This window comes from Prenolepis imparis, unplaced genomic scaffold (genome assembly GCF_030444845.1).
Source record: "Prenolepis imparis isolate NDT839.2.m4 unplaced genomic scaffold, iyPreImpa1.0 SCAF_5, whole genome shotgun sequence".
Taxonomy (NCBI): domain Eukaryota; kingdom Metazoa; phylum Arthropoda; class Insecta; order Hymenoptera; family Formicidae; genus Prenolepis; species Prenolepis imparis.
Window position 1 is genome coordinate 3,800,268 of NW_028141163.1, and position 14,200 is coordinate 3,814,467.

Sequence of the window (14,200 nt, forward strand, 5' to 3'; positions counted from 1 at the left end):
CTCGTAGAAGATAGCTGAAAATAGTTCTTTCTCTTCTCTTCACCCCTCTTCATCCCCCTTCGAGGAGGCTTTTCTTTTCGCATGGCTAGGGCGAATCGATGGAAATCGACGAGCGCGCCGTTCGCGAATCTAGGTAAGTCGACGTTTACTTCGCGAACAATCCGCCCACGTGTGCCTCTTCGAGTATGTACACACACACACACATACAGAGACACAGGTAGTAGCTCTTCTGTATCTGTATATATTTCCGTACGTCCACGACGCGGGACACGAGCGCGTGCAGGACAAGGGGTCGAATGGCGGGGTGGATGGAAGCGCGAAGACGGTGCGCGCGCGCGGGGGCGCGACGAAGGTACGAGAGTGTTATATAAATAGAAGCGGTCAATGCTGCTATGGGAACACTACATACAGCCACACGGGCCGGGGAGAAAGAGAGAGAGAGTGAGGAAGAGGGTGAAGGGGGTGAGTGAAACACCTCACCCCCAATTCATTAGTTCGCGTTTAACGTGTACTTGAGCACTTGATATGACGCGCGAATTAAACTAAAAGTTAATTGTTATCTACATATATGAAAAAAAAATAAATTATATTATATTAAATTATATATAATGAAAAGGCGTGTCTTATATATTTTATTTTGCGAAAAGTACTTATATCTAAGTTTAGTGTGAATTTAATGAGGCTTACGAGATTAACTCGCTGAACGTTTATCTCAGCTTTCGATTGTTGACCTTTCGGGGAGGGAAATTAATTTCGGTCGGTTTAATAAGTCAATGTATAATTTCGTTCTCATTTAAATTTTATCGCTATAGCGATAATTATAATGTATGTAACAATCAATTTTGTTTTTTAGGCAACTTTTTGGACATTATAAAAATAATCATGTATTCTGCTTTGCGTATTGGGAGAATTATACGTGAAATACTATATTGAATTGGTCTTGACATAAAATCGAAGAGGATTAAGGATATCTCTCATAAATTTCGAATAAAATATAGAATCGTATCTGTTTCTTATAGCACAATATACAGAGCGACTATATTCAACCATAAGTTTTTCTCCATTTCATTTAAATGACTGTAGTTTCCAGAGAAGACATGTATATTTCTCGCTCTCTCTTATGCGGTTCGCTTTAAAATTTTAAAAATTATGTTCCTATGCGAGAGATTTATTTATATCCATCCCATTTCGCGGGATACACGTACATACACTTGGTTTCAGAGCGACGTTAAACGCGCATCTGCATCGATCGAATCGTCTCGTTTCGCGACATTTCCTTCTTTCTCCCCGGCTCTCTTCTCTCGGGAGAGACCGAACAGAAAATAGCAGTCGCAGCGACGTGAAATACCGCTCTATATTCCTATTTCTTTCTCTGCCTCTCCCTCTTTGTCACTTTAGCGGCCCGCAGCCCCGAGAAGTTTGCATGCAACGTGTACATGGACGACGCGAACACGTGAGCGAGCATCGAGAGGGCACACATTCGTTTCCCGCACGGGCTACCTGTACACGCGTTTAACTACACGAGCGCACGCACTTTCGTAGCAGCTATACAGCTGACTTTGTATCTCCCCGCATAGCCATCGATCGTTATAGCCGCGCTAAATATACGAGCCGCTAACGCGCGCGCGAAGTCTCCATTAGGGGCCAATAAATTGCACCTCCGACATGAGAGAGCGCAGGGGGGACCGAAAGCGACGACGTTTTCCGCGGGCAATATACGACAATTAACAGCTCGTACTTTTATTATCGAGTGACAAAATAGAATAAAATTAAATATCTATTTTAGCCCGCGATATAGAGAAATGCGCGCGGCGGAATATAAGAATATATGTACAACAGCTGACTAAATTAATAAATAATATTATGAATTAAATATGTGGGGATGTATCTCTATACTACTATTAATTTATAATACTGTCGTAATTCAACTACTAATTATGATTTATATAATAATTATTTTGACGATGTAGAATGGCTATAAATTCGTCGCTCTTCTCAAATAATAATTACAAAATTAAATAATCAATTTAGTATTGATTTGATTAAAAACAGAAGCCTTCGTAAGTTCTAAGAATAAGTCGTAATTATCGATTCTTGGCTGAATCAATTAATTGAAATCTTTGAATAAAATAAAGTGATTGAAAAATACGAATATAAACGAATCAAGATTTCAAACTTGAGATTTATGTTAGACGTTATAATTACATTCGGTCTTCTCTAATTGCGTTACTACACTCACTGCGCAAGAACAAAGAGAAAGAGAGAGACATCAGCATGTTCGATAGTTCGAGTGCAAAGTGCAACGGTGGTTTCGTGGCGCGGTCAATCTTTACGATGTATTTCCTACGACATCGTCCCGTATAGAGGAACGATATAAATAGCGTTATCGTGAGAGCTCATACCGCAAACCGATAAGGGCGGATGGATTTTGCCATCCATCCATCCATCGGGCGCGCGACGATTTCTCGCGGACTCGCCCTGCTATTTTTAGCTGTCGCGTTCATTAAGAATAATCTAACCGCGAATAAAAAGATGTAAGTGGAACAGGCTCGATAAGCCGGCCGGCCGATAAAGATGCCGCACGATATGAGCTCCGCTCGAGGACGAATTGATCCGTTTTTATCGCCGCCGTGTTATTTCGGAATTACAAGTTATTCGCCCGGATTAATTCGGAAGACGGAGAGAGGGAGAAAGAGAGAGAATCAAAACTTCATAAAAAAAATATACGAAACGATCAAAGCGAGAAGAGTATATAAAAGAGCGAAAAGATTCACAAATAAGGAAAAATACGCGCAGTTCTGGTATTAAAAAAAAACATATTTCAAATTATTCGAAAAAATGTTGACTCATATACTACTCACTTTTCCTGTTGTCTTTTTCGTCAAGAAAGATTATAAAAAAATTGCCATTTATAAAAATATTCATGTTCAAAATACACTATATATATATATGCATTTATTTTGTACATTTTTCAAATAAATACTACTTTATGTGTTTTGTAAATATAGACAAATAATAATTAAATTATATTTCAAATAAAGAGAGAGGGAAAAAATAATAAGATCAATTCTCGTTTTCTGCACCTATTAGTAAACGATTATTTTTCACGCCAAACTTTTCAACTAATACTACTACAAAATTACAGACAGCGGCAGAACGTCGCCGCGAGCAGAAAGTCTGAAATCGAGAGACAGGGTGCATACTCGAGGAAAGAGAATTCCAATAATCGCCGTCTGTAGGGAAATAATTAATCGCGTCTGTAAAATCGCTAGTTGTGCGGCGTCGAACGCGAATAGCCGAGATTACGCGGCGAGAGATGGCGGATGGGAGGGTATAACGCGACAAGATATCGTCTTTTAGAGTCGCGGTGTCGATCGATACTATCCTATCTATTATTAGACGAGTAACGGCACACGGATCGTTATTATTATTATGCGAAATGTATTTGTAGCCGACTCACACGAACGACGACGACGACGAAGACGACGAAGACGACGAAGACGACGAAGATGAAGCCAGTTCTATTCCAACCGCGAAAATTATGCCTCTCGTGCGTTCAAAGCCAGCTTGAAAATACAAGTGGAGACTATCTCCTAAGAAGATGACATATAGAGAGAGGGATGTGAGACGCGGGGGAGGGTAACGAAACTCAATCGGCAAACTAATCGTTGAACTCCCGGCGACGCTGGACGGAATTAAATCTCGCGAAATCACTCGACCGCCTCGGCGCGTGTTTAATAATGAACCGCGCTCGGTCTCCGAAGTGTCGCGATATAATTTCGCTTCGGTTCGGTTTCCTTTTCCCTCCTTTCCGCCCGCGCGAGAAACAATTTTAACACGCGACACGGAATTATTTGGCCGCTCGGCGAAGTTCAACCTCGATTAATCGACGCCTGGTGCCTGGCTCGGCTGCTCTGCGACGATTACAATTTTTTGCATTTTTTTGTTTAGCACGATCCCCTCCCTCTTTAATCGGGGAGTGAAAATCCTCCGCGAGAAAATAAATGGAGAACGCGAGCATACGTAAATTATTCAACAATATATTGACCGTCGCGCCGCGAGAGACCACGACACCATATTACCTATCTATACCCCGGGGATCAATTATGTAAGAGACGATACGGCAATGGCGATATTCAAACGTATGTATCTTTCTTTCGCGTCGGTGGTGTGCTTAAAAGTCTCAAAAATAAACGGTCCTTATATTCTATTGGAACGGCCGAAAGTACGAACGAAGGTGAATCGGCTCGCATCGATTTTCAATCAACCGCAATCTTCGCCGAGTCGCTTCTGGAAAGGAGCGAACGGATTAATTATGCACCGGGCCGCCTAACTTCGGCCAGACGGCTATTCGTAGTCTCCAAGTGACCGCGCAATCAGATGAAACTGGATGGAAATCGAACGAAATCCCTAAATTCAATTTTATCATATAGCCTATAATGTCATTTTAATATCGCACCTTTTTATATTCAGAAATTCTATAATTGCGAATTTTTTTAGATAAATACAAATTCAAGATGGAAACAGGCTATAATAAGAACCAAGGACAGAAATTAGGCGCAACAATTTTGTTATAAAATACTTCTCTATTTAAATTGAGCGTCTCACAATCAGTCCTTCTTTTGGACCATCTTCAGCGGGTTGATTAGACAAAATTTAGGTATCTCTTTTGTATATCCTAATCTCAGTGACATACAAAACAGTACTGTACTTGGCTCTTATTAGCCTGTTTTTATCTTGAATTTATTATTTGTATACCTTTTCGATTTATTATAACTTTATAGATAAGTTTAATCAAGATGAAGTAGAGAGATATGATAGAAAATCGTATATTATTGACATATATTTTATTGATAAGGATTGTTTGCTTTTCTCCAAAAGAAAAATAAACAATTTATTTTTAGAACAGAACTTGAATAAATATTTCTCTTCTTTTTTTCAAAAAGATGCAAAATATATTGTAACAAACATGTCGCGCCATCTAATGTAAATTTAAAAGAACATGTTGAAAAAATAATTAATTATTGGTAAAAGTATCTTCAAATAATTCGTCCGCAAGAGCCAATGAAAATAATCTCTATGCAAAATATATCGGCATCACAAAGAACAGTCGCAGCAAAAGCGCGAGAAAATAAGAGAAGGATTTAAGCGCAGAATTAAAGCGCAGAAATAGCTGATAAAAAATTTTTCAGGATACGGAAATAGAATGAGAAAAACGCGGAAAATTGGCGCAAAAAGGCCGACAAAAGAGAGAGAAAGAGAGAGAGAGAGAGAGAGAGAAAGAGAGAAAGATGCGTTTTAGGAGTAGCATAAAACGCGCGAAACAGCCTCGGGAACGTGAGTTAAAGAGTTAAATGCGTTCGGCGCAGACAATCGTAAAACGCGACGGCCCAAATCTCGCCTCGCGCCTCGTAAGTACACTAGGGAAAAATCGTTTTGGCAATTATTCTCGAGTCGGCAGGATGCGCCTTCGGGTTGTGCCATTACACTGTCCGTTCGTCGGTGCTTGTGCATGCGCATGCACATAAACACTCGCACGCATATGCAATATGCACACGCACACACGCGGGCGTAGCGCGCCAATATGCGCATGCATAATGCCAAGCATAACCGAGTGGTTTATTTATAACGCGGTGCGGAAATACACCCGGGTTTGTGCCTTTATTGTAAAACGTCGTTGTGTAACGACGTTGTGTAACATAATTGCACGATAGTATGATAGGCGACGATAATGTGCACTCTTGTGTTCGTCTCTCTCCTTCTCTGTTCTTTTCCTTTTTTTTTTTTTTTCTTACTTCCTCCTACGTCCTTTTTTCCTCTGCTTTGAGAATTCGCGACACCTGAGCCTGGTGCAGATACGCAATGACAGGAAATGTCAATTTTCGACGTAACATCGGAGAGACGCCCACGTGTCTATTCGCGAATCGTGATATTTTTACGTAGAAAAAAATATTAGTTACTATAACTGAAAGTTAGGTGTACCTACACAGAGAGAATTTTATGATAATTTCTTTGATTAATATTTATCACAATAAAAATAATAATATCTATTACAATAAAATATAAAATATGTTTCATTAATTTTACTATGCAGTTTAGTAAAATTAATCAAACATGTTTGATATTTTATATTGTGATAGATATTATTTTTTGTTGTGATAAATATTAATCAGAGAAATTCTCATAAAATTCTTTCCATATCATATTGTCCCACGATTACCATGATTTTCAGAGTAAATTCTAAGAGAAAATGCTCTCAATGTATATTACACCTGAATTTTAATTATTACATGCCTAAATTTTAACTATGATAACTAATAATTTTAAGCTATAATTTAGTAGATAATTCCCCGTTAAATTATAGTTAAAAATATTAGTTACCACAGTTAGCTAAAGGTTAGACATGATAATTAAATTTCAGGTAATATAGGGATACCTAAAATTTAGCTGTAGTAGCTAAGATTTTTTTTTTATACGTGACCGACGAGAGTCTAACTTGGATTTACGATACAAACGCGACGTCCGAATCAACTTGATCGGATTATTACGACTTGACTCTCTGCGACTTCGATCTCTCGTAAAATAAACCGCACGTGTATTGTTAATCATATGACAGAAGCTGCAGACTTTACACGATCACATTCATATAGCGATCGTAAAGCAAACGACGCAAATATCCAATGAATGCATTTTGTCGTTGCACGATATTGAAGAGCGTGATTAGATTACTTAGCGCGATGTGTAAATATAGTATCATTACTTGCAAGTTAACGTTGAAATATAGGAAAATAGATTCAAACCATCTATCTCTCGAGTGCTTCTAAAAATTATATATCATTACAAGCAGAATCTGATATCGATAAGATACAGTTGTGACGTTTCAGCAAAAATGCGACGCAGTAACTTGTTTTTGAGATGAAAAAGTTATAAATAAACGCATAACAAAACACTTATCGTGCGAGACTCTCGTATTAAATCGAATCTCAATCGGATTAGATTCACCGAGTGAACATCGCGAGGACCTGCTTTCTCTATTGGATGCACTCGAGGAAAGTCGAGTGCATCTTGTCTAAATGACCGCCCACGCCTGCAGTTTTCGAAAACGGCACGAAGCGGATCCGATGCCTTTTTATTCGTATAGGTAGCCCCCCTCATCTCTCTCCTTGAACTGGGGTGCCACTCGAAACGTTAGCCAAGCCGAGTATTTACGATACTGGGACGCGAATATCTCTAATTATAGACCGTTGCAACATCCTCTCTCGGCATATACACTCGGCTGTATATAGTGGATGTAGTCCGGCAACCCATAAATTGATGGATGAGACGAGACAATCTCTTCCCCTCTTACCGACTCTAAAAATGCACCGGAAATGGGAAGTAGATTTAATTATCATTTCGGATTAGTATACTTATTTCTTTTTTTGCACGCTACTATACAACGAAGAAATCCCCCATAGTCATTATTTGAAATCAGTAGTAATATCCCTCTTCACAAATTACTTCTTCTGATGAAATTCGTGCATTTTTATATCTTTTTCATCTATTAATAATTTATGCTTGAAAATATTTTTTTCGACATCAATCAAAATAATTTCTCAATTTTTTTGATTACAACAGATTTAACGAATTAAGATCAGAAATACAAATAGTATCAACTCCAATTAAAATAATTTAATGATAAAAATTCATCGGAGGGTTGCGCGAGAGATGGGGTATACTTTCCACATATTATGCGACATCCGGTATATTTACAGATCTTCAACTTGCCGCATCGATTGCTTCGGAAGACTGTCATTCCGGAAAAAAAATGGCTACGCTCTTAACAAGAAACTATTTTCCATTAGCAGCGAAACGCGACTCTAGGCGACAGCATCAATCCTGCCGTGTTTACACGTGGTGCAAAGATATTGGATGGTCGCGTGGATGGAGGGGAGTCCTGAAGAAAAGTCTGGGCGTGTTAGTGGGCGTAAGTGCCACCTGCGGAGCGCTTTTATACTTCCTGGACCGATCGGTCCAAGCCGCGGAACGTGTCGCGCACCTGCCCAGCTATCCTTGGGACTTCAATGGCCTGTTCACATCTCTGGACCACTCGGCCGTGCGGCGGGGCTGGCAGGTCTATAGGACGGTGTGTTACACGTGCCACAGCCTGCGCTACGTACGATTCATGGATCTGATCGACGTATCACATACGGAGGACGAGGTCAAGGCTATCGCCGCCGAGCACGAGGTAGATGGTAGGCTCGAATTTATTTTGCGCGCCGGTATCCTCGTATTTTCGCGAAATAGGCGTTTCTCTGGCGGCCACTTCCTCCTCGCAGTTCTCTCGTAATTGACTTCCACGTCGTACGATGACGCATAATTCAATTATAAGCTTGGCTTGCCAGAAACGTTTCCCGTCCACGCAAAAATGAGATTAACTCCGTGTATATAGCGCGAGATATACGTTTCTATCCGGTATTATCGGCAACAGTGTTTGCGAAGCATTCAATTACTTATTCATCGAATGTCAAAAAGTTCTCCAAAATTCCTTAACAATTTTCTTAACAATGAAGCAAAAAAGAAAAAGATAGAAAGCAGTATATATGAAAATACATTCGTAGCTTGCATATTATTAGAAAAAAATATAAACAATATACTTTTGAAAAAATATGTTTTGAAATAATTTTAAAAAACTTTTTCAATCATTTGATCTTGATTTTGAGAGCCACTGTTATGCTATTAATTTAATATAATGTAAGAGATTATTCAACAAGGTTAATCAATGGATGAATGATTTCTGTGTATTATCAAATTATATTTGTAAAATATGTGATTTTAAATTAATTTTCTTCAAAGGACTCTTATTTTATTGAATAATATAATATTAAAATATGCAGATTGAAGATGGACCGGACGAAGAGGGAAATTATTATACGAGACCCGGAAAATTGTCCGACTTATTGCCACTTCCTTATCCGAATGACGAAGCAGTCAAAGCGGCAAACTTCGGTGCCTATCCACCGGATCTGACCTACATGATTTTCACCAAAAGAAACGGTAGGAATTATTTATTTTCCTTGCTGACGGGGTGGATGGAGCCGCCGGCAGGTGTATCTTTAACCGATCAGCAATATTTCAATGCCTACTTTCCCGGAAATGTAATGGGGATGCCACAGGTGAATATTATTCGATACATTTTGTTATGTACAGAGAGTTTGAAAGAAAAATCCCTATCGTTTCTTTCATCTACAAAATCCTCAATCAACTTGGCGTATTTGATAAAGTTCAACCAATCATCGCTATTATTTCCGCGATCTTCAATAACACATTTATAAATTATATTTTTGTAATCTACGTTCAGATTGAAATTTTAATAAGTTTTGTTTAAAATAAAATAAAATATTTATATCATTAAATGTTAATATTTGAAAATCTTTATATTTTAATAACTCAGAATATTTTCTTTTGCTAAAGAAAGATCGAATCAGAGAGAGAAAGAAATAGATGAAAATATATATAAATAACAACGAAATAAGTAAATAAAGCAAAATATGATATAATATTAATAGCAAAATATGATTTAGTATATATATGACATAAAATATCTGACAGACATAATAAAGGTCTCCCAAATTATTCCCGTCATAAATTTGAGATAATGCAAATGTAATCATTACGCAGGAAATTCTGTCTTATCGAGAAAGATAATATAGTCAAGCGTTATTAATATTTTAATAATTAATTTTCTAGGTTAATGGAGTTTTAATCACGCGCTCTAATGCTCTTCGATGTTGCGTTATAACGTATAGTAACATAAAATCATGTTTAGATGCTAACTGAAGGAGCGGTGGAGTATGATGACGGTACTCCGGCGACCAAGTCGCAAATGGCAAAAGATCTAGTTGAATTTTTGAGCTGGACATCCTCGCAAAATTTTGACGCACGCAAGCAGATGGCCATCAAAGTGCTGGGAGTCGGCCTTATATTATGGGTTTCGATTGGTCATTACATGAGATACAATTGGTCGATATTGAGAAGCAGACAAATCGCATATATACCCAAAGAAAAATATTAAAAAATATTCCGAGCAAGAGATACCTAGCTCGATATCTAAATGAGAATTATTTATCGATATTGAGAAAAAAATAGGTAAGTAGAATCGTTTCGAACGTTTCATCTGGATAAATAAAGATTTGAAATTTCTTAATAACGATATAATTTCAGGTCCTTCCCAGATTCAAGATGATATAATATTTGTTTAATAAAAAGATGGTCGTAATATAAAATATATCGTAATAAAATATATGTAATAAAAAAAGTAAATTACAAATATAGATTTAAAATCATCTCTTTAGTGATATATAATCAATGTTTGTGTACATACATATAACTAGTAAATGCAAAGACTAGCGATTTATATAATTGTAAATACTAAAAATTCTTTAAAAATCTCCTATATAAATAAAAATCATCAATAAAAAAATGTTTATTATAAGTTTCAATTTCATATCAAAAAGAGGCATGATAAGTTAATTTTTCATAAATTATTTTTTAAAATAGCTTCTAATTCGATTTAAAGAGGCAGCGTTAAATTTAATTTTACTGTGTATCGAAGCAAATTTTAGCTCGACTTGACGCGATGGTAGTACGATCCGTAATCCTTATTTAGAACCGAGCACACGCCCGCGTGTGGATTTAACAAACTTGCATCAGTATATATACCTATATATGTGTGTATATAAAAATGCAGTTTATAAATACATGGACGGCTTCGAGCGAATCCTACATCCCCCTTCTCCTCCTAACCTCCCTCATTTAAAGTCGACGCGGACCGATGCACGGAATGGTACACGTGCAAAAGTCGACGTCACACAAAGAACGATCACACGGATGATCCGGCGACTTACAGCACAACATAGCCGTACACTAGCGTCGATAATCGCATTTCGCAATGCGCGGCCTTGACGATGCCCGTATAGTTGCCGATCAGGTCGTCTAAAAATAGGAGCTCGCGCGCGCGGGCAACAAACATTAACGTCGTCTCTCACACGAGTCGTTAACTCCGGAATGACCAGTGGTCGGTTTGCGAATCCATCTATCTCGTCCCGTAATAACACCCCGTGCCTACCCGCGACACCTCACCTCACCGGCTATTTTTAGGCCGTATCGGATATATAACCGCATCTCTTGCTTACTCCTTTTTTTTCTCTCTCTCTCTCTTTCTCTCTCTTCGGTCGCCTCTCGATCGCCTATGATCGACAGCAGCAAAATAGAATGTCGAAAATAATATCGGGCGTTTCGACAAGGTCTATATATAGGAGATGATGCGTCAGTGTAGCAACAAGTGAGGTCCGCGGGTGGAGGAGAAAACCCGGGGGCGACAGAGATGACGCGAGGGGCAGGGAGGCAGGACGAATCGAAAATATACGGAACGATGAATGAAACCTCCGCATTGACGTCGCCAAGACGTGCCAAGCGATGTCGAGATTATCCGACTCAGGGCGAGACCTGGGGTTTTGAATGCACCTACCAAGGAGCGCGGGGAGGTGGGAGGGAAACGGGGGAGAGAAATAGCGCGTATACCCAGGAAATGCACGGCAGATATCTGAAAATATCGTCGATCCTCCGGGAATTCACTGTATATCGACGCGATGTCGACGTATCGCGCGAGCAGAAGCGAAACGCGAATGCGAAGCTGGCGTAATTTCGGCAAGAATAACTTGTCGACGTAAATATACATCGGTCTCGGAGATGAAAGCTCGATATTATATCGGACACGCGCGAGTCCGGCTAATAATCCGTCCATTTGCAGTCAATCCGCGTCGAGCGAAATTAACATAAATGATCTTTTATGTATAGCAAAAGAAGCCGAAGAAGATGAAATAACATGTCGGATTTAGCGAAAACCAATTATAGAGAAACGTGTCATATAAATCATATCGCGCGCGCGATTCTGACGTATAAATATATATATATATATATATCTCGTATAAGGAAATCACTATTGAATAATCTATTTTTTTTTAGAGAGATCAAAATGATACACGCGTAATACTTTCTGTCTCTTTTACTCTGCAACGAGATTTTTATCGATAAATCAAACGATTTGTATATTTATCGTGTCTTTGGTGCAATGGAAATAACGTGTTTTTGATCAACACACGTATGGATCGTAGTTTATTCTTACGGGAAAATAATTTTGGCGCGCACACGCTAATCCAGACATATGTATAACTTACTACGCGTCGCGTTTATTTCGAGAGATGGAAGATCTGTTTTTAAATGAATAAAATACACAGTCAACAAAAAGCGGTACGAAAGAGGAACGTCAAAATAACACTCCTCGAAAAAGATGTAATAGCGAAAGAGCTGCAAAAGCGTTCAGGGGCAAAGCGTGTGAATCAACAGTAGTTAAAGTTATGCTTTCGAGTATTGGCGAAAACAACTCAACCCATTAAAGGAAGAAATATGAAAATTTGAAAACAACGATTTTTCAAAAACATTATAGGTGTAAAGAATCATATAAAAAGCTTTAATTCTTCGGCCACTTTTTCTCTCTTTCTCTTTGAAATAAAGACTTTTAAAATTTGTTTTTTAATAATAATAATCCATGCTTTCCTCTCGTAATAATCAAGCTAATATATCTTTTGAATCAATTTTAATGTGTCTCATATTATTATATAAAATATTTTGATAATTTGTGACATCATAATAATTTTTAAATTAATTTCTCAAAACAAGCGCAAAAATAAAAAAAAATAAAATATCAAACTTATTTATTTTTATTTAATTTAAAAAATAGATATATTTAATTAAAGAAATTGAAACATATCCTTGGATATTTTATATTTTATATCAAAGAGCAAGAGTGCTTTTCTTTCCACTGAATTATTAAGTATACTTACAAAATACATACGTAAGCCGGCTGTAAGCAAACTTACAGAAATGAAGGTATTTCTTTCGCGGCATCGCTCTCATCGGGGATTCATAAATATATCGAAATGCGCGCGAAATACACGTGGACGAAAGACGGATCTGCTTTTGAATGAAACCTCCGTATTGACGTCACGCGGACGCGTCGCCCATCGTTATCTAAGGAGAGATGCTTGTTTTGCGAAATCTCGCGGTATTTCGCGCGCGTTGCCAAACGCCCCCCCAACAAACCTCAAACCCGGAGAGGGCTTACGTCGAGCTCTCAGAATAGTGAATCCCGGTCGGAAATAGCCTCGCACTTTCGGTAATATGGCCATATGGTTGCGGCCGCGATGAAAATACGCTCGCGAATCCCCGCCTGGCCTAGCCGCGTTCAAAACGCTCTGAGAGAGTGGTCGATTCTGCTAAATCTCCAATTAAAATAGTCTTCCGACAAATAGCGATCGCGTAAATTCGTCGAGGGGCAAAGTCATATTTATCGTAATTCTCAAGGACTGGCACGTGGATCACGCTTAATCATTAAATGTTTATTTATACTTTATTGTGGAATCTTATAAATGCGGATGAATATGCAAAGAACTTAGCCGATCATTCAAAAATTATTGAAATTATCGCGCAGAGAATTCATTTAAAATATCGAAGATTTTAATCACCATAATATTTTTTTTCCTAAATCGTACACGTTCCATAAATTTATTCTATAGTAGACATATTTTTTTATATATATAATAAATATGTTATATTTTAAAGAAGACAACGCATAAATTTAAAATAAATGCAACAGAAATTACGTCTTTATATTTCTGTTCTCTCTCTCTCTATTTATCTACCTCTAGTTATTTTTCTTTTAGATATGACAAAACACACAGGACTAAACAAGTTTTCTATCGTGTATAATTCCAAGTCTTGCTCTCGGGAATTTACTTGTCGGTTAAATTTAGCCCGAGCGTGTACTTAACGATCTTAAATGAGTCTTCCGGGACGTCGCGTTGTCAGCTACGATCGAAGAAAATCTTGGCGCTTTCAATCACACCTTCGTCGACACTTGGGAGTTTACGAGCGCTACAATTTTAAGAAACCACGGCCGATTATCCGGCAGTCTCTCATTTCCGCGCGTCAACATAGGCCGCTCGTTAAAATAGAAGATCACGCTATCCTCTCTGTCTCTTTCTATCTCACTCTTTTTCTCTATCTTCTCCATTTTTCACTCCTTTTTTTTTACCTACCGTCACGTTTACTTTCGTACGTATCGGCAAGCCAGTATTTTACGGTTGATGCGAGTTGGTCT

The 14,200-nt window shown here is 38.2% G+C and overlaps 2 protein-coding genes across 6 annotated transcripts in view; one reads left to right on the forward strand and one right to left on the reverse strand.

Moving 5' to 3' along the window:
* Hdac4 (histone deacetylase 4) overlaps positions 1–14,200 on the reverse strand; it is a 108,681-nt gene that overhangs the window by 78,925 nt on the left and 15,556 nt on the right. The window lies entirely within an intron of this gene.
* Positions 7,708–10,297, forward strand: LOC145935931 (uncharacterized). 2 transcript variants are annotated; one of them, XM_083037733.1, is made up of 4 exons: positions 7,737–8,227; positions 8,877–9,155; positions 9,809–10,128; positions 10,204–10,297. In XM_083037733.1, the coding sequence occupies exons 1-3, from the start codon at positions 7,808–7,810 to the stop codon at positions 10,052–10,054; spliced, it is 945 nt and encodes a 314-aa protein (XP_082893859.1). In that variant the 5' UTR covers positions 7,737–7,807; the 3' UTR covers positions 10,055–10,128; positions 10,204–10,297. The 2 variants fall into 2 exon arrangements, with proteins under 2 accessions (XP_082893861.1, XP_082893859.1); XM_083037735.1 differs by lacking the exon at positions 10,204–10,297 and having other exon boundaries at positions 7,708–8,227; positions 9,730–9,947.

What these genes read in the sequence shown, in the direction of transcription:
- LOC145935931 (XM_083037733.1), top strand. Translation starts at nt 7,808, where the DNA reads ATGGCTACGCTCTTAACAAGAAACTATTTTCCATTAGCAGCGAAACGC. An exon ending in CTATCGCCGCCGAGCACGAG is followed by an intron (nt 8,228 to 8,876) that starts GTAGATGGTAGG and finishes TAAAATATGCAG; the next exon opens with ATTGAAGATGGACCGGACGA. An exon ending in ATGTAATGGGGATGCCACAG is followed by an intron (nt 9,156 to 9,808) that starts GTGAATATTATT and finishes AATCATGTTTAG; the next exon opens with ATGCTAACTGAAGGAGCGGT.